The sequence below is a fragment of the Syngnathus typhle genome, unplaced genomic scaffold, assembly GCF_033458585.1.
Source record: "Syngnathus typhle isolate RoL2023-S1 ecotype Sweden unplaced genomic scaffold, RoL_Styp_1.0 HiC_scaffold_42, whole genome shotgun sequence".
NCBI lineage: Eukaryota > Metazoa > Chordata > Actinopteri > Syngnathiformes > Syngnathidae > Syngnathus > Syngnathus typhle.
In genome coordinates this window covers 68,962-90,592 of record NW_026871948.1, presented here as the reverse complement: position 1 = coordinate 90,592, position 21,631 = coordinate 68,962, and the positions used below count along the sequence as shown (strand labels likewise).

The window sequence follows — 21,631 nt, the reverse complement described above, 5'->3', positions numbered from 1 at the left end:
ACTCAATAACTCTCATAAGGCTGCCACATAACGGCACCACAAAGAAAGTCAGAAAGTGCTCAAGATAAAAGGCATCAAAGCAAATCAAAGCTAAAAAGACAAAGGAAAAAAAGTAACACCCCAAACACACACAAAATAGCCTCCACGGGGTCCATCGAAAATCAAATAAAATATCCGATCCGAAGAGATACCGAGGTGCGGTAGAAGGCACCAGCATCGCCGAACGGGCAAAAAGACAAAAAGAAAAAGGAGAAAAGAAGGAAATAAAGAGGAAAAGACAGGACACTGCTGGGAGGCAGCCACTCACGGCGCCATACCAGATCATATCAGATCATACTGTGACTTGTCAGTACACACGCCGTATTTTCCGGACTATAAGGCGCACCGGACTATAAGGCGCACCTTCAATGAATGGCCCATTTTAAAACTTAATCCTTATATAAGGCGCACCGGACTATAAGGCGCACCATTAATGCATCATGTCAGATGTTTAATCCAAATCAAATTATTCTCCATTTTATCTTTTTTATTTCAACTTCAGATGCAACAAATGACTTTATAATCACAGAATAATGATCCATAGTCTTTTTGATTCATGATTCATAGTCTTCAGCAGGCCACTTATGCTTGATTTCATGACACAATGCTTCGGGCCAGTTTGAATTTAGGAATTTAGTCCATATATAAGGCGCACTAGACTATAAGGCGCACTGTCGGCTTTTGAGAAAATTTTAGGTTTTTAGGTGCGCCTTATAGTCCGGAAAATACGGTATATTTAAATAATAAGTTACCTTAGATGATATGTTTAGATATGATAAGTTTATATCCATTGTATTTGTCTATTGTATAAATTTGATGAAAAGATGGCATCTTTTGCGAAAATGGAATATTACGTGGGGAATTCCATCATCTTGAATGATGCTTTGAAGGTTTAAGTTTCTTCCAGGTAAGGTAAGATACACTCATGTTGTTTTTCTTAGGTTGGGTTAGGTTTCATTTCTGAATGTACAAAAACAAAAAATAATAAAACTGAAACTGAGAGTAATCTGACATCCCGTTTTATAAATTGAAAATGGTTTGTGGTTAACACCCCTAACATCATTGTGCTTGAGCCTATGTGGTTAATGAAAAAAAATCCCCTTTTCACGTTCCCTTTTCAAGATGGTTGCTCAAAAACAAAGCGGCCCAGATCTTCATTACTCACTGTGGGTACTGTGCCTAGATTTACTGTTCATATCGTGTAAATGCGTGCCAGTTCCCCTACAGACAGTCACATCACGTTAAAGTAATATTGAAACAACTATTCAGGCAATGTCACCCAAAACCACAATTAACTTGTACACTTAACACTCATGAGAGGCCAACAATTAAGATAAAAAAAAATGGAATTGCGATGGTCACACCTGGTGAACAGGCGCACTAGTGGAGGTTTTAATCTGTGCTTGGGCCTGCTGTGGCATTTGCAGGTTTTCTGTTGCTTGTGTGGGTTCCCTTTTGGTACTATGGCTTACTACTTCATTCCACTAGGTTAAATAGAACCTGTACAAGAAGTACCACAAGGGTCTGTGCTAAATCCACTATTTCATTGGCAAAACTCTCACGTTTACATCATTACAGACATTCCTCAAAATTGGCAGTCATGGAAAACATAGCGCTTTCATTTCTGCACGTTTTTGAATTGATCTTTATTGTTAATTTTGTTTTTCAGACCCTCCTTTGTCTACCACGTGAGAAAAAAATGTCTAGTAATCAATCGTTTATCGCGGATAATTAGTTCCAAAAACCACCCGCGATAAGTGAAATCCGCGAAGTACGGTCACCAACGAGAAGTACTGGGCAGGCTAACGGGTTAGCGGAAAGATTTTAATTTGCGATCGTGCTAACACTCAAAAACGGACTTCTAAAGGAATGTAAACGAACATTGTCCTAAAGGTTAGACACGTTTCCTTAATTTAGAAGTTTTATTTTGACTTTAAATGTTTTTTTAATTTGGAAAAAAATAATCCGCGATTGTAGTGAAGCCGCGATAAACGAAACGCGAAGTAGCGAGGGAACACTGTATACTGTTGTACTATATGTACACATTGCTGTTGCTCTCTCTTCAATACTTTGTTCTTTTGTTGTTGAAGTTTTTGTACATTTGAGTATGACGGTACTGCATTGTACTAAATAACAGACGTGTGTTATTTTGTCTATAATTCAAAATATTTGCTTGCCACATTCTGGTTAGGGCGTGCACGGCTTCCTGGTCGGGAGACTTTGAACCCTCCCTCCATCACTTCGGTAGCCCATCCCTGTGGAGCCAAGCAATTGAGTTGGATTGTGGCGTGCCAACCTTGACCGCTGGACGGGTAAGCAAGAGATCATCTGTAACATATACATTTATAAAGACTTTAAGACACAAATAAAACGTGTACAGTTCGACAAGGTTTCGTAATTGAACCTTCGGTAGTTTACTTAATCGAGACCGAGAATGAAGCGTTTGCCAATAAATTAGGCCATGTGGCGTTTTTGACTCAACGCAATGAATGTATGACTGTAAACTACAAGAATTAAAGGCCTCAACGGATGTCCTGAAATGTTTTTTATCGTTAGCGCAATGTCGACGTTTACGATGCTAGCTAATCAATTAGCATCAGCAGGTTCGCCCAGTAAGCATCAGCATTATTGTGAATATAATATGCGCGTTAACTACTACAAGAATTCTGAAGAGATGTAAAGTACTATAGTAAAGTCACTTGGTAATTTAGAACTAAAGTCAAGTCACTTAGTAGTTTAAAACCTTTGTAATTTCTTAACATCATATTTAGTTGGCTAACTGACCTGTGAATGTGTGGTTAAACGTTTAAACACTTAAACCTGTTTGGCTAAATGTATCGTTATTGTGGTTTTTGTGCCTATTATTGTGGACGTTTAAAATATATATATATTTTGTTAACTCGACTTTCAGAATTTTGCTGCTGGAATCCCTTTTTTGACGGTCCACAAGCTGGTCTCAAATGGCCCTCTTTGCAAGAAACCCAAAAGCCAATTTCTATAAAAACAGTAAGTCACATCCTTCTACAAAGTTACTCGAAGTATCCTCAAATTTGTAATCTAAAATAAATAGTGTAATCTGCCTTCTTTTTTCCCCTAACACCCAAAGATGCTATTGGACCAAAGGAGATGATCAACAGGTACCGAAGTGGTCATACCCACCCGGTGTCTTTGCTGCATCAGCTGGCCCACACAGTTCCGTTCCACTTGGAATTCAAAGAGACTGTGACCACCGGTGCAAACAATTATTTTTTTTTCTATTATGAATAGCTGATTTTTTTGTGTGTATCTGTAAATCCCAACTGTGCCTCTCTAAATCATGAAAATGGAAATGTGTCACTTGAAATAATAATAATATACGATAAACTCAAGCTTTCTTGACCTTTCTGACTTTTTAGGCAACGTAAGGAGATTTCTCTTTGCCTTTTGCGTGCTGGTTGACGGTGTCCAGTACAAGACAGGCATGGGGACGAACATAAAGTTGGCTCGGCATAAAGCGGCGGAGCTGGCTCTTGAGGACCTGCTGCCAACATTGGAAGAGAAGGCTGACCTGCTGCCAACATTGGAAGAGAAGGCTGACCTACCCAAAATATCAAGTCAGGCCATTTTTTTCTTTTTAATTTCCGCCTCATTGAATAAGTGATAATAGTCAAATCTGTAAAAGAAGCTGCCCTGTTTTGAGTATTTCTCCCCCTGCCCCCCTTTCAGCCTTCACACCATCTCTACCAGTTATAGAGTCTTCGCGGTCAGAGATCCAAGCCTACACATTTAGTCGTGGTAGTCCAGCATTTTTTTTATGTGCCACTTCTCTTTTCACAAATTTATGATGGGATGCTTTTGACATTGAGGTAATTACATTTTCTCAGGCATTTCTCATACTTTTATTTATATCACTCAACAGAGAGGACGACTTCCACCAACCTCCAGATACCAAATGCCGTCAAGAATCAACTAAGCAAGTTGATAAACAACCAACCGCAGTTGTTCGCCTGCGCCGCCACCGTCGCGGCATTCGTCATTCAGACTTGTGAGTGCCGTGGGCGTTTACGTACTAAGCTATTATGCAGATAGGGTTTGAGTTCAAGATTGCCAGCCAAATTTTATTTCTACTTTCCTATTTGAGCCTAATTAAAGAAGGAGAGGGCAAACTATATTAGTAAAAAGGAGAGAGAAAAACGACTTGGTAGTATTTTAGTAAAGTGGAGGTCACTATTTGAGTAAATACACTTGTTTGGAAATAAAGTAAGGATGTAATGCTGCACTTTCTTTACTGCCTTTCTTCATTTTCTCTCTGTAGCCGACGGATATGAGGTGGTAGCCATCGGCACTGGCAACTGGAGCGCTGGGTGCAGCACGTCCGTAGATGGACGCGTTGTGCACGACTCGCACGCGGTTGTTACTGCCAGGAGGTCCCTCATGAGATTCCTCTACCAGCACCTGCTGATGTTCTTCAGCAAAACCACACAACTGGTAGAGAACTCCATCTTCCAGCACAACAATAACAACAACCACCTCCTCAGCCTGAAGAGCGGCATCACGCTCCACCTCTACATCAACCAGGTTCCCACGGGGGCCGCTCAAATACCCTCCAAACTGTAAGTAGTCACTGAATAACCGCTGCTTGTAAATGGGATTTAATGCGCGCGTTGTACTTTGATGTATTTGCAGGTCCCTGAACCCTCGTTGCATATCCACATTACAGATGAGTAATGAGATGGGGCTGCATGTTTCGGTTGAGGGCAAGGTGAGTACTGTCACTCTCTGAAAATAATCGTGTACATTCGATCAGTTAACAATGCACTCCGCAAGTGTTTGGTTTAAGAGGTTCAGCTGTACTCAAACAAACATGAGCCTTTCCCAAACGGCTACTGACACGCTTCCTTTTTCAGGTGTTTTCGATTTTCTCCACCGCCCTCGAGCCCACCAGCACCAAAATGGTTACTGTGTCTCCCATGGACAAGATTACTCAGTGGCAAGTATTGGGCTACCAGGGAGCCTTGCTGAGCCACTTCATCGAGCCAGTCTATGTCAGGAGTATCCTCATAGGCAAGTGGATGCTCTATTGAAGGTTCTCATCATCATCATCATCATCCGTCATCACCACATCTCACAAATCTCTCCAGGGGACTTGGGTGGCGGGGACATCCGCGGCATGGAGATGACAGTGAACCGCCGCACGGAGGGCATCACCGCGCGGCTGCCCATGTTCTACTGCATGATGAGGCCTCTCATCTGCACTGTGCCCTCCGTGGCCAGCGGCAGCCCTGACAACGGCCTGGTGACCTATAGTTTCAACTGGAGCAACAATGATCCCTCAATCGAGGTGGTGGACGGTCTGATTGGCAAGACCACGGTCGAGTAAGCGCAATATCATATTAAGCATTATTTATTTTTTCCTCACGCTTTGCCACACGCTGCTTCGAGCATGTCATCATGCAATAGATTTGATTCGTGGGAACAGATGATTTCCAAATCAGAAGGTGACGGATATTACAGCGCAGCTTGTGCTCTGTAAAGATTTGCCTGTGCGGCACTTGTGTGCTCCTTTGTTCCTGTGATGTCTATAAATAGTTTGAACAGTGATGCAATGTCTAAAAAATTTGAATAGGTCTCCTTTCAAGAGTGGACCTGCTCTGGCGAGCCGTCTGTGCAAAGCAGCGATGCTGCACCGTTTCAAGTTGGTTGCCAAAGAGGCCAACCGGCAGGACTTGCTTGCCACAAGTTCATACAGAGAAGCCAAGGTACGCCTGAACAGCCCTTTGTCTTTTTCATCCATTACAGTGTTACAATGTTTTACAGGCACAACTTTTTTTTTTTTTTTGCACAGTACAAAGTAATCCATTCATATTCTATCCTGTGAGCAGAAACCTTAAATACGAGATGGCTTTAAAATTAGAACAGCTGTGTTCTTCCCCGCTTGGATATTCAGCTTTCATTTTCCACTGCTTTCAATTTCCATTGAAGTAATTACCGTATTTTCTGCACCAAAAGGCGCACTGGATTATAAGGCGCACCCTCATTGAATTTTTTATTTTAGAAATTATTTCATATATAGGGCGCACCGGATTAAAAGGCGCATAAAATAGAAGCTATACTGCAACAAACTGAGGTTGACTAGGGTTGCGGTATGCATCCACTAGCCAATAACCAATGAGGCCTCTGTGAACAATCGCGTTTCTCAAACAATCTCCTATAAAATGATCAGAACTGACTAAAGTTCGATCTAACACTGGTACTGCTTACCTATGTTTCCCTTCCATATCGATCCGTAAATTTACTCAAAACATTAACAAAGCAGCCTATTTTGACATGAAATAGCCTTGTGCATGTAGCAGCTGTTATTATAGCATTAGCCACCCGCAAACCCCCATGAGCCTCAGCTCGCAGACCCCCATGAGCCTCAGCAAAGTGTAAACAATCGCGTTTCTCAAACAATCTCCTATAAAATGATCGGAACTGACTAAAGTTCGATCTAACACATTGGTACTGCTTACCTATGTTTCCCTTCCATATCAATCCGTAAATTTACTCGAAACATTAACGGAGCAGCCTATTTTGAAATGAAATAGCCTCGCGGGTACAACGGCTATTCGGTGACGCCCCCTGACCACAGTTGCCGTAATGTTGGGAAGCGATGCGACCTTGTAATTTACTAGTCGTACTAAAACGTACTGAAACATTTTGGCAGAGCACTGTGTACCACAAGTATGGATCAACAAATTCATCAATTGATCCATATATAAGGTGCTCTGCATTATAAGGCGCACTGTGTTTTTTTGAGTAAAATGTACGTTTTTAAGTGCGCCTAATAATGCGGAAAATACGGTATATGTTTTTGTCCATACAGAGGGCGGCGAAAGCTTATCAGGAGGCCAAGACGATTCTGAAGACCTACCTGAAGCAGCTAGGCTTCGGTTCCTGGCCCGAGAAGAACATGGTCAGTGATGACTTCAATATGTAGCTCTCTCTACATAAAGGACTAGAGTCAGAATGAAGAAATATTTGTTTCTTGTTGAGCACTTTGATTTGCATAGGTCTTTATGCTCAAATACCTTAAAGTAAGAACCCCAAACACAATTGGTAGCAGTTGTTTACAGTTTGTCAAATTGCATGCAAGGCTTCTTTAGGTTGTAAAATCAGCACATGCACTTGTTAAATATTTTTGTTGCTGGGGGAAAATAAGTTATTCTTTCCAAGGTGTGTAATAATAATGGCCTGTACTATTTAAGTTTTCATTATTTAAGTTTTGTATTGCCATATGAGCAAGGGTGGTGTCTCAAGATTTAAGCCATAGAAATGTTTCAACCCCTGTAAAACATCATGCAAGCTGAACTGTTGGAATTGCAGTATTATGTTTCATTCCATTCCAAAATGTTAGACAATTTGAAAAACATTAATGTCAGTTAAAATGTTTACTACATGTAGTTTTGTAGTTGGGGAAAAAAAACTGCCGTTTCATGCGTGAATACAGCAAATAGAACTTAACACCAGGCCTTTTTTCAGTATGTCTTGAAAAAAAATGTATAAAACTTTTTTTCCCTCCTTATTTTTGTTCTTTATGTCGATAATTTCCACCACCTGCATACGTTTCACACTTCAAAATATTGGAATTTTATCCCATATGACCCATTTGTCATGGTCCCGTGAGTTCAAGAAAGAGGCCTGAAAAAGTTGTCTTACATTTGGCTTCCTTCAGCAGCAAACACGCACCCGCACACACACACACACACACACAAACACACACAAACCCCCATCTGACGACCACTTAGGTCTTTGATTTGTTTAGTTTGTGTTGAGGAAGCATGCAGGAAACATACTTTGGTTTCCTGTTTGTTTGTTAGTATGAGACATTGACTTGGCTTTTCTCATATCATGGACATATGAAAGTGTGTGATAGGATTACGATTTTTTTATTGTACAGCTCTAATTTTTGAATATTTTAATTGAAACCAATTTCCCACAGCTGCTTTCTCAATAATAACATGTATATAATATAGATTGATTGATGTCTTCTATTAAGTTGTGCTCCTGAAATCATCAAAAGTAGTGTTCATTTGGTTAGTTAGTTAGTTAGTTAAAAGTCATACAAGAATATTATTGTATTATGTGGACTACTTTTATTTAATTATAGTATATTGTTTACTCCTTAGGGGCCTGTTAAGATGATTTCGTTCTAAATTTGTAAACAGATTTAATGATTTGGAGTGACACGGATGGTTTGTTCAAATTGTTGTTTATATTATAGTTTGATATATAGTTTATGTATAGTTATATGGGCCCGTGGAATAATTGAACTGCAACTGACGTCAGCGGCGCACCGCACACACTTCCGGGGTTAGAAGCGCCAGTGTTTACACAAAGGACGAAGATTCCAATGGATTTAATGATTTGGAGTTACGTGGATGGTTCGTTAAAATTGTTGTTTATATTATTGTTATTTGATATATAGTTTACATCTAGTTATATGGGCCTGTGGAATCATTTGAACTGCAACTGACGACGAGTCCGACGTCAGCGGCGCGCCGCACACGCGGCGTTGTTTACACAAAGGACGAAGAATTCGATGGATGTAATGATTTGGAGTGACAGAGATGGTTTGAGAAACGTGTTCTTTATGTTATAATTATTTGAATCACTGTTAATGTTACGTCAGGCCCGTTCTCAGCTCATCGTTTGTGTTTGTGTCATGTTAGCATACCGTATCGTTTAACCTGTTGTTGCTGGTTCATGTCTGTCCTTGGTGTTGGATTTTGTCAATTCAATTTCCCCCAAAAGTGCGACTTATACTCCGGTGTAGAGATGCACCGATCCGACTTTTTCAGTTCCGATACCGATGCCGTGGCTTTGCGTATCGGTCGATACCCGATACCGATCCGATATTATGGTTGACTTAACAAGCTACATAACTCTACATGTGGAACAGAAAAGACCAAAGGCAATGGCATCAGGCAGACTACACAGTTCTTTGCTCTAAATTAGGGGTGTCCAAACTAACGGTCCAGTTTTTATTGGCCCGCAGCAAATTCTGAAAACATAATTGAATATGGCCCGCACAAGAAGCTTGAGCTCAGCTTCTCAGTTTCCACACTAGATGGTGTAATGTATTTGGACTGTGTGGTTACCCGTACTGGGGGGTGGAGCTAGAGGTATGGCGGGCGGATGGCATGTTGTAGCTACGAGAGACTGCGGCTAAAAAGAAACGAACATCAATACATGATTGACTCACTGCTTCCCTAAAACCTGGTCGTCTTGTCAAGTTATTTCTCATGGTATAGAGAAACATTACAGATGGAGCCCGCCACATAAAGCGTTTGACGTCCCATTAACACCCCCCCGGAAGAGAAGCGAACACGCAGCGTTTGACATCCGATTAGCCTCCGCCCCCCCCCACCCCCCCCCCATTCGGGAGAGAAGCGAACGCGCAGCCTTTGACGTCCCATTCGCAACCCGAAGAGAAGCGAACGCGCAGGGTTTGACGTCCGCTTAGCAACCCGGGGAAGAGAAGCGAACGTTCGCTCCATGTTTGCGTTTGTTTAGAAAACTCTCGTGGCATGCGGCACACGTGCTGCTGCCGTATGACGTAGCCCGCGTCCCAATAGATTAAGGAAAGTATCGGCTCACAGATCGGCTGTATTTTCCGATACCCGATCCATCTATTTTGTTGATATCGGGGCCGATATCCGATCCAGATATCGGATCGGTGCATCTCTACTCCGGTGCAACTTATATATATATATTTTTTTATCCCCTTTATTGTGCATTTTATGGCTAGGTGCGATTTATACGCCGGTGCGACTTATAGTCCGAAAAATACGGTACTTGGTTCTTGATTTAAAAAACTAAACAAGCCTTTAAAGTCATTTTGCCCTAACATGCCCCCCCCCCCCCATAATTCCAATGCCCTCTACCAATGTGAGGTTTAACATAAACCTGCTTTTTACTCTGTACTCTTCGATCTGCTTCAAGCCGCTGTTTTACAATTGAATTAGCATCACCTACACTGAGATGTATTTTTGTGATATTCACGTTCTAAACTGACTTTTCCATCACTGTGCAAATTATCCCGTTATGTCTTTTTTGAGATCATAAGTCATAGAGACTTGCAGATCTACCTACGCAACCATGGGAATGTACCAAATCCCGCAATGACTTCACAATGACTTTGATATGACTGCATTTTCCATCTTTGTTTTAATGGGCAGCCTGACAAGTCGATCTACTCTAAATGTTGACAGCGATCACCCTCCTACAGGGGCGACGTGTCAGTCCTTCTCCCACATTGCTTTCGTAGCCGCTCATGAGTGTGGAAAATGATCACAATCATCTTTAGTTCGTTTGGATTTCTAATTCTTTAAAAAAACTCATTCCAATCATTTCAACACAAGTTTTTTGAGACTGTATTTATTAAGTTACAGGTTCATGTACAGACAATCAACCAGAGTTTTAAATAACAATAAATATATAAATAGGGCTCCTTTTACGTAAGTGTACATCAAGCGTGGACACAATCTCTTTCACACAGAGTCCAGTCTGATACTACTGCCAAAGTTGTTAAATTGACAAGTATACGGTACTTCAACCCTCCCCCAGGTAAAATGCTGCTGTTTTAATCCTGGGAGTGACAAAATGACCCTAGTTACACCCATTAAATTGAAATAAATCAGTGGTCAAAACATTCATGGCTCAAAAGTGTAGTCATATGGCTATAAATAAAGCAGTGTTAAAAAATAGATATGGAATACATTACATTAAGTTCTGTTGGTCCAAATTTTGGACTGCGTTCAAGAAAATTGGCTGCTTTGTGATCGCTGGAATCGATCTTCCGTGTCACCGTGGTTCCCGTCTAAAGACGTGGCCGTAGTTGACTTACAAGGAGGCCACATTATTCAGAAGCTGAAGCAGCGACTCCATTTTGTCAAGAAATTTGCTCAACGGCATTTTAGGCCAGCGCTCGCAGGCACACTGGCTAGAATTGGTCAGTGGCTATCGAAAAGGAAAAACAAGCACGTTTGAGCACTGTCGTCCTTTTCACAAAGATGATTATGCGACGCAATACTCACGCGACTCTCCTTCCACTCGTCCATGGTTACGTTCAGAAATTCCACGGCATCGTCGATGTAATCATGAGGGCCCTCGCACTCCTTTCGGATTTTTCCGTCGAGTTCTTTCAAACAGCAGTTCAGTGCAGTTGTCATGCAAAGTCTCTGTGTGCACGAGCGAGAGAAAATGATCATTTTAAATTCGCTTTTAGTGCGAGGCGACAGCACTCGTCGCGCTCACTTCCTGTGCGAGACGACCTCAAGTGCGGTTTACACAAGTCTACAATAAATTAACCACTTTGATACAGGGGAGAACCTAGTGACCTTGTTATCCCTCCCAGCCTTATTTTCACACACATAGTTTTTTACAGATGACAGCGTCATTTCCAAGAGTCCAACCTTACCTTCACATTTGTGGGCGCGTAGAATGTCGAGTTTGAGGGCTGCGTGGACAGAAAGAAATGTCATTATTTATTGTAGGTCATACTTAGTCTAAAGAGCACCCAGGATTTAAGACTCACGCATTTGACATTGCGTATATAGGAAATCTTGGCGTCCCGCAAAGGCAGAGAGTTTGCTAGCAGGTTTGCAGAGATTATGCAAATCCAGAAGAAAGTCATCGCAAGGTTCTCCATGGTGGCCTTGAAGGATTGCTGAAGAGAAAAGGCTCTTGGTGTTGCGTTATGGGCTCTCCTGTGTTGAGTTCAATTTATATAGCAGTGAGGCTGGGAAGGGTGGGCTTGATAGGTAGCCCACCGCATACAATGTTGGTTTTTTTACCGATAGTCTTGGGATTTTTTGTCTTGATGCGCCAACAAGGGGGAAAAAAAAACCCCATGTGGCCTTTTGAAACTTTGTGTGAAAGTAGGTTGGTTGTCCTTAGTTTGTGGTCAACAAACATTTCTCTTATCAATCACTGACACCACACCACTTACTGAACAGGGAAGATCAGAGTTAGTGTGATCATCCAGAGGGGGGGGGGGGTCAAAAATGATCTAAAGTGGTAATGCAAAAAAGTGGTCATAATACAATGAAAAAGTATTGAGAACAAAAAGGGTAATACAGAAAGAACTAGTTGTCACCTTATGAGATTCGATGTAATACAAGAAAAGAAATTGTAATCTTATGAGAATAAAGATAAAACAATACGGAAGAAAAGCCGTAATCTAAGTATAAAGCTGTTATACAATAAAAACGCAACTAAATTTGAGATTAAAGTCATAATAATACAAGGCTGTAAAAGAATTGAGTCATAAGTCCCTGATGTTGAAATATTAGGAGAATAAAGATGTAACTTTACAAGTGAAGTCATATTAAAAGAATAAATTGATAATACACTTCAAAAGTTGTAATTTTAAAAAAAATAAGGTTGCCATAATACAATAGTCAAATATTTGCTGAAATCACACACAAATGAAGTCAGTGCAAGAAATACATTTGTAATCTTTTGAGAATAGTCATAACACAACAAACGTGGTCACGCAACAGATTCAAAAAACAAATTAGGAATCACTTCATTGTCTTTCATCATCCGTTTATTGGAACGCCATTCTCAAGGTGGTGGTGGTGGCTTTGCGTCAATGGCAGAGCGTAGGGATTTCCCCATTTGTAAGTGAAAGTAAGTTGGAACAATCGTCAGCGGTGATATCTCGTAATGACCATAGAGTGACTACCTGAACTTATTGGACCAAAAGGTTTCCAATAATTAAGCGCTAGTTTCATGTTAGGTCACAAAGCGTTGGGTTTCCTCAAACATTTTCATCAAAATGTCCACTCAACCAAAATGTGCTCCACCTACTCTCCAAATATGATAAGAGAACTCATCTAAAACTGCTTGTAAAACCATTGCAAAGCGTGTGGAAACATCTGCCTTCTCAGATGTCAAGTTAAACCTCAGTAAAGGTAAAATCCCCTGGCTCTTCCCACAAATTTTAGTTGCAGCAATTTTGGAACCATTCTGACGCTGGACTCAAAACATGTTGATTGCTAACATCAATTTTACAATGCAAACTCATTTAAAGCGATGGAATTTTAGAAAAAGAAAACTTACTGACCCCAACCTTTGGTTCATAAATCTTATATTAGCATTTTGCAGATTCAAATCTATTATTATGTTCGAGGGCAGCGGGCACGCTCAAACCAATCCCAGCAATTTTTTGCGCGGCAGACGGAATACACCCTGAGGTGGTCGCCAGATAATCGCAGGGCACATACAGACGAATACCCATTCGTGCTCACAATCGCGCTTCCGAGTGGTCAATCCCCATGTAACGGATTTTAGTGACATTGTAAAAGATTCACATTAAGAATACATGTTCTTTTCATATAATGCAGTGAGGCCTGCCGTGACCAGCAAAAATCCACAAGTACTTAACCCATGGCAGGAAAGGATTCTGTAAATGAACCTCCAGAACTCATAGCAACTGTTCATTGTTAGCAAAATGCCAGTAGAGGGCGCCAAAGCAATATTGTTATTACGTACACTATAGGGTTGCCTTTCCTGGTCATGTTGCTATTTGCTACAATAGGGTTTTTCAACTGATTTTATCCAAGGGACCACCATTATAACCAAGAAGCAACTTGAGGACCACTGCTTTAGCGGAATATTTTATTTTGCACCAAAGGAGGATAGACCTAGACAGGCTATTTACTGTAATTTCCAGACTATAAGCAGCACCGGACTATAAGATGCGCCAGCTAATATTCGGGTATATTTGAGTTTTTTTCTTGTATGAGCAGCACTGTCTCCCATAATGGCGGTTTGTGTATAAACGCTTCCTTTCAGTAATGTCTGTCTTCATCTCGTTCTGTCTCTTCTTTGTGTGAATTATACGGCACGATTTGCCTGGCGGATGGACATGCGATCAACACACCACTTTTCTCCCCAGTGACTGTGTCACATATTCCTCCGCCCAGCAAAGCGGTGCCGCACAACAGCGGTCCACAGCCTTTTTACGAGTGTATAAAAGTGATCAAGTAATCACAAAAATCACGGAAAATATCCTATATAAGCCGCACCCGACTATAAGCCGCAGGGTTAAACATTTGAGAAAAAGGTTGCGTCTTATAGTCCGAAATTTACAGTATTTGCATCTGTATGTATGTCTATTTTAGGAATCTCAGCTAAATTTGCCAAGAATTGGATGGGTAAATAATTCACAAATCTTGCTGGAAATTCAATCATGTCTAAATAATAACTCAATTTTATTTTTAAAAATGTTACAATTGTTTTCCATTTCCAATTTTGCGGACCACCTGCAATACCACCACAGACCAGTAGATGGCCACAGACCACCCGTTGACAATAGTGCTACAAAGTCAGTCTCTTAGTTTCTTCTGTTCTGCCATAGTTGTGTGAAGGCGAAGGCCTTCACACATATGTTATTCTACTCCATTCACTTTATTATTATTATTATTGTGTGAAGGCGAAGGCCTTCACACATATGTTATTCTACTCCATTTACTTTATTGTGTGAAGGCGAAGGCCTTCACACATATGTTATTCTACTTTTTTCACTTTATTGTGTGAAGGCGAAGGCCTTCACACATATGTTATTCTACACCATTCTCTATTATTATTATTGTGTGAAGGCGAAGGCCTTCACACATATGTTATTCTACACCATTCTCTATTATTGTGTGAAGGCGAAGGCCTTCACACATATGTTATTCTACACCATTCTCTATTATTGTGTGAAGGCGAAGGCCTTCACACATATGTTATTCTACACCATTCTCTATTATTATTGTGTGAAGGCGAAGGCCTTCACACATATGTTATTCTACACCATTCTCTATTATTATTGTGTGAAGGCGGAGGCCTTCACACTTATGTTATTCTACACCATTCTCTATTATTGTGTGAAGGCGAAGGCCTTCACACTTATGTTATTCTACACCATTCTCTATTATTATTATTATTATTATTCTCTTTTATTCTCCACACTTTTTTGTCCAGTTTCATCTTCCGCATAATTCATCCGATTCACTCCATTCCACTTTTCACGTATTCCAAATATTCACGCGATGAGCGCTTCCATTTTTCTCGTTCCGAAAATTTTCCGTTTCCGCAAAATTCCCCAAATTCCGACAAATTTTTCCCCATTCATTCTTAATGGCACGTTCGACATTTCACATTTACGTCGTTCCAATTTGAAATTCACATCATTCAGCACATTCTAATCACATTCGGAAGGATTCTCGACATTCCCAAAATTCCCAAATTCGAAAATTTCTCGTTTTCACGTTAAAAATTCCGACAAATTTTCACAAAATTTCGTTTTTCACCTCTAACTTCTACATTTTTCAACCGATTCAACTCGTTCCAACTTTCAACTGTTCATCTTTTGCCTACCTATTCCACAACGTCCCACTTACCAAAAACTTCACATCTTTTATTTTGAAATTCAACCAAAATTCTCTAAAATTTCGTTTTTCTACTCTAATTTCTACATTTTTCAACCGATTCAACCCATTCCAACTTTCAACTGTTCATCATTTTTCTACCGATTCCACAACTTCCCACTTACCAAAAGCTTCACATCTTTTATTTTGAAATTCACACCCAATTCCTTTTCCCTTCTCATTTCTACATTTTTCAACCGATTCAACCCATTCCAACTTTCAACTGTTCATCATTTTTCTACCTATTCCACAACTTCCCACTTACCAAAAACTTCACATCTTTTATTTTGAAATTCACACCCAATTTCCTTTTCCCTTCTCATTTCTACATTTTTCAACCGATTCAACCCATTCCAACTTTAAACTGTTCATCATTTTTCTACCTATTCCACAACTTCCCACTTACCAAAAACTTCATCTTTTATTTTGAAATTCAACCAAAATTCTCTCAAATTCCGTTTTTGTACTCTAATTTCTACATTTTTCAACCGATTCAACCCATTCCAACTTTCAACTGTTCATCATTTTTCTACCTATTCCACAACTTCCCAAAAAACTTCACATCTTTTATTTTGAAATTCACACCCAATTCCTTTTTCCCTTCTCATTTCTACATTTTTCAACCGATTCAACCCATTCCAACTTTCAACTGTTCATCATTTTTCTACCTATTCCACAACTTCCCACTTACCAAAAACTTCACATCTTTTATTTTGAAATTCACACCCAATTCCCTTTTCCCTTCTCATTTCTACATTTTTCAACCGATTCAACCCATTCCAATTTTCAACTGTTCATCATTTTTCTACCTATTCCACAACTTCCCACTTACCAAAAACTTCACATCTTTTATTTTGAAATTTACACTCAATTCCCTTTTCCCTTCTCATTTCTACATTTTTCGACCGATTCAACCCATTCCAAATGCATTCACCTTATGCTTCCCACATTCACTCCCATTCACCCCCACTTCCACTACGCTTAAACATTCAACCCTTGACCCCCAATCCCAGTGTGGCGGCCATCTTGGATTGACCCTCAAGTGCCCCCAATGAACCCAAAATGAACCGGAAGTGCCCCAAATCAAACCGAAAGTGACCCCAAATAGACCGGAAGTGACCTCAGGTAAACCGGAAGTGACCCCAAATCAAACCGGAAGTGACCCCAAATGTACCGGAAGTGACCTTTTTAGACCGGAAATGACCCCTAATAAACCGGAAGTGACCTCAGACGAACCGGAAGTGACCCAAATTAAACCGGAAGTGACCCAAATAAACCGGAAGTGACCCCAAATAGACCGGAAGTGACCTCTGGTACACCGGAAGTGACCCCAAATCAAACCGGAAGTGACCCCAAATGAACCGGAAGTGACCTATTTAGACCGGAAATGACCCCAAATAAACCGGAAGTGACCTCAGCTAAACCGGAAGTGACCTGTTTTAAACCGGAAGTGACCCAAATAAACCGGAAGTGACCCAAACTAGACCGGAAGTGACCCGAATCAAACCGGAAGTGACCTTATTTCAACACTGAGTGGCCCAAATAGCTACATTTGCGCTAACTTTTTCGTTTTTTGTCTGATTTAACCCGTTTCAACTTTCAACTGTACATCTTTTGCCTACCTATTCCACAACTTCCCACTTACCAAAAATTCCAAATTCGAAATTCAACCAAATTCTCCAAAATTTCGTTTTTCTACTCTAATTTCTACATTTTTCAACCGATTCAACCCATTCCAACTTTCAACTGTTCATCTTTTGCCTACCTATTCCACAACTTCCCACTTACAAAATATTCCAAACTTTCAATTTTGAAATTCACCACAAATTCTCCAAATATTCTACATTTCTCAAGTAATTCAACACGTTTCAACATCGTTCGGCAGCATTCCCCGAAAAAGTTATTCATACATTTCGCCTTCACACGCAATTTCTCCAGAAATTGCAAAATTCTAGTTATTATTATTCTTCTATTTTATTCTCCACACTTTTTTGACACGTTTCATCTTCCACATAATTCATCCGATTCACTCCATTCCACTTTTCACGTATTCCAAATATTCACGACATGAGCGCTTATATTTTTCTCGTTCCGAAAATTTTCCGATTCCGCAAAATTCCCAAAATTCCGACAAATTTTTCCCCATTCATTCTTAATGGCACATTCGACATTTCACATTTACGTCGTTCCAATTTGAAATTCACATCATTCAGCACATTCTAATCACATTCGGAAGGATTCTCAACATTCCCAAAATTCCCAAATTCGAAAATTTCTCGTTTTCACGTTCAAAATTCCGACAAATTTTCACAAAATTTCGTTTTTCACCTCTAACTTCTACATTTTTCAACCGATTCAACTCGTTCCAACTTTCAACTGTTCATCTTTTGCCTACCTATTCCACAACGTCCCACTTACCAAAAACTTCACATCTTTTATTTTGAAATTCAACCAAAATTCTCTAAAATTTCATTTTTCTACTCTAATTTCTACATTTTTCAACCGATTCAACCCATTCCAACTTTCAACTGTTCATCATTTTTCTACCTATTCCACAACTTCCCACTTACCAAAAGCTTCACATCTTTTATTTTGAAATTCACACCCAATTCCTTTTCCCTTCTCATTTCTACATTTTTCAACCGATTCAACCCATTCCAACTTTCAACTGTTCATCATTTTTCTACCTATTCCACAACTTTCCACTTACCAAAAACTTCACATCTTTTATTTTGAAATTCACACCCAATTTCCTTTTCCCTTCTCATTTCTACATTTTTCAACCGATTCAACCCATTCCAACTTTCAACTGTTCATCATTTTTCTACCGATTCCACAACTTCCCACTTACCAAAAGCTTCACATCTTTTATTTTGAAATTCACACCCAATTCCTTTTCCCTTCTCATTTCTACATTTTTCAACCGATTCAACCCATTCCAACTTTCAACTGTTCATCATTTTTCTACCTATTCCACAACTTCCCACTTACCAAAAACTTCACATCTTTTATTTTGAAATTCACACCCAATTCTCCAATATTTCCTTTTCTCCTTCTCATTTCTACATTTTTCAACCGATTCAACCCATTCCAACTTTCAACTGTTCATCATTTTTCTACCTATTCCACAACTTCCCACGTCCCAAAAACTTAACATCTTTTATTTTGAAATTCCCACCCAATTCCTTTTTCCCTTCTCATTTCTACATTTTTCAACCGATTCAACCCATTCCAACTTTCAACTGTTCATCATTTTTCTACCTATTCCACAACTTCCCACTTACCAAAAACTTCACATCTTTTATTTTGAAATTCACACCCAATTCCTTTTTCCCTTCTCATTTCTACATTTTTCAACCGATTCTTCTCATTTCTACATTTTTCAACCGATTCAACCCATTCCAACTTTCAACTGTTCATCATTTTTCTACCTATTCCACAACTTCCCACGTCCCAAAAACTTCACATCTTTTATTTTGAAATTCCCACCCAATTCCTTTTTCCCTTCTCATTTCTACATTTTTCAACCGATTCAACCCATTCCAACTTTCAACTGTTCATCATTTTTCTACCTATTCCACAACTTCCCACTTACCAAAAACTTCACATCTTTTATTTTGAAATTCACACCCAATTCCTTTTTCCCTTCTCATTTCTACATTTTTCAACCGATTCAACCCATTCCAAATTTATTCACTTAATTCACCTTATTCTTCCCACATTCACTCCCATTCACCCCCACTTCCACTATGCTTACACAATTCAACCCTTGACCCCCAATTCCAGTGTGGCGGCCATCTTGGATGACCCTGAAGTGCCACCAATGAACCCAGAATGAACCGGAAGTGCCCAAAATCAAACCGAAAGTGACCCCAAATAGACCGGAAGTGACCTCAGGTAAACCGGAAGTGACCCCAAATCAAACCGGAAGTGACCCCAAATGTACCGGAAGTGACCTTTTTAGACCGGAAATGACCCCTAATAAACCGGAAGTGACCTCAGACGAACCGGAAGTGACCCAAATTAAACCGGAAGTGACCCAAATAAACCGGAAGTGACCCCAAATAGACCGGAAGTGACCCCAAATAGACCGGAAGTGACCTCTGGTAAACCGGAAGTGACCCCAAATCAAACCGGAAGTGACCACAAATGAACCGGAAGTGACCTTTTAGACCGGAAATGACCCCAAATAAACCGGAAGTGACCTCAGCTAAACCGGAAGTGACCTGTTTTAAACCGGAAGTGACCCAAATAAACCGGAAGTGACCCCAAATAGACCGGAAGTGACCCCAAATAGACCGGAAGTGACCTCTGGTAAACCAGAAGTGACCCCAAATCAAACCGGAAGTGACCCCAAATGAACCGGAAGTGACCTTTTTAGACCGGAAATGACCCCAAATAAACCGGAAGTGACCTCAGCTAAACCGGAAGTGACCTGTTTTAAACCGGAAGTGACCCAAATAAACCGGAAGTGACCCAAATTAGACCGGAAATGACCCGAATCAAGCCGGAAGTGACCTTATTTCAACACTAAGTGCCCCAAATAGCTACATTTGCGCTAACGTCTTCGTTTTTTGTCCGATTTAACCCGTTTCAACATTTTTACCCCAAAAGTGAACCTCCTGAGGCCGTTTTTTTTGGTTTTGTTCCAAATTTAGAAAGATTTTGGCGCAATTGCTTTTTTTTTTTTCCCATTCATTCTCTATGGGGATTCAACATTTGCTCTAACTTCTACATTTTTTAACTGATTCAACCCGTTCCAACTTTCAACTGTTCATCTTTTGCCTACCTATTCCACAACTTCCCACTTACCAACAATTCCAAATTTAAAATTCAACCAAATTCTCCAAAATTTCGTTTTTCTACTCTAACTTCTACATTTTTCTACCGATTCAACCCATTCCAACTTTCAACTGTTCATCTTTTGCCTACCTATTCCACAACTTCCCACTTACCGAATATTCCAAACTTTCAATTTTGAAATTCACCACAAATTCTCCAAATATTCTACATTTCTCAAGTAATTCAACACGTTTCAACATCGTTCGGCAGCATTCCCCGAAAAAGTTATTCATACATTTCGCCTTCACACGCAATTTCTCCAGAAATTGCAAAATTCTAGTTATTATTATTATTATTCTCTTTTATTCTCCACACTTTTTTGTCCAGTTTCATCTTCCACACAATTCATCCGATTCACTCCATTCCACTTTCCACGTATTCCAAATATTCACGCGATGAGCGCTTCCATTTTTCTCGTTCCGAAAATTTTCCGATTCCGCAAAATTCCCCAAATTCCGACAAATTTTTCCCCATTCATTCTTAATGACACATTCGACATTTCACATTTACGTCGTTCCAATTTGAAATTCACATCATTCAGCACATTCTAATCGCATTCGGAAGGATTCTCGACATTCCCAAAATTCCCAAATTCGAAATTTTCACGTTTTCACGTTAAAAATTCCGACAAATTTTCGCAAAATTTTGTTTTTCACCTCTAACTTCTACATTTTTCAACCGATTCAACTCGTTCCAACTTTCAACTGTTCATCTTTTGCCTACCTATTCCACAACGTCCCACTTACCAAAAACTTCACATCTTTTATTTTGAAATTCAACCAAAATTCTCTAAAATTTCGTTTTTCTACTCTAATTTCTACATTTTTCAACCGATTCAACCCATTCCAACTTTCAACTGTTCATCATTTTTCTACCGATTCCACAACTTCCCACTTACCAAAAGCTTCACATCTTTTATTTTGAAATTCACACCCAATTCCTTTTTCCCTTCTCATTTCTACATTTTTCAACCGATTCAACCCATTCCAACTTTCAACTGTTCATCATTTTTCTACCTATTCCACAACTTCCCACTTACCAAAAACTTCACATCTTTTATTTTGAAATTCACACCCAATTCCCTTTTCCCTTCTCATTTCTACATTTTTCAACCCATTCAACCCATTCCAACTTTCAACTGTTCATCATTTTTCTACCTATTCCACAACTTCCCACTTACCAAAAACTTCACATCTTTTATTTTGAAATTTACACTCAATTCCCTTTTCCCTTCTCATTTCTACATTTTTCGACCGATTCAACCCATTCCAAATGCATTCACCTTATGCTTCCCACATTCACTCCCATTC

General features: G+C 39.9%; 1 protein-coding gene across 2 annotated transcripts in view; it reads left to right on the top strand.

Annotated features, from left to right (window-relative positions):
- The window catches only part of LOC133147314 (adenosine deaminase domain-containing protein 1-like), a 36,297-nt gene extending 28,724 nt beyond the window's left edge, over positions 1-7,573 (top strand). For both annotated transcript variants that reach the window (XM_061271308.1, XM_061271309.1), the window contains 12 exons: positions 2,231-2,351; positions 2,951-3,045; positions 3,146-3,271; positions 3,435-3,632; positions 3,745-3,813; positions 3,938-4,063; positions 4,334-4,631; positions 4,705-4,780; positions 4,926-5,082; positions 5,160-5,394; positions 5,645-5,777; positions 6,884-7,573. In XM_061271308.1, the coding sequence (XP_061127292.1) occupies positions 3,000-3,045; positions 3,146-3,271; positions 3,435-3,632; positions 3,745-3,813; positions 3,938-4,063; positions 4,334-4,631; positions 4,705-4,780; positions 4,926-5,082; positions 5,160-5,394; positions 5,645-5,777; positions 6,884-6,997 (1,578 nt within the window). In that variant the 5' untranslated portion in view covers positions 2,231-2,351; positions 2,951-2,999 and the 3' untranslated portion in view covers positions 6,998-7,573. The remainder of the gene's footprint in view (positions 1-2,230; positions 2,352-2,950; positions 3,046-3,145; positions 3,272-3,434; positions 3,633-3,744; positions 3,814-3,937; positions 4,064-4,333; positions 4,632-4,704; positions 4,781-4,925; positions 5,083-5,159; positions 5,395-5,644; positions 5,778-6,883) is intronic.
- Positions 7,574-21,631: the final 14,058 nt, after the last annotated feature.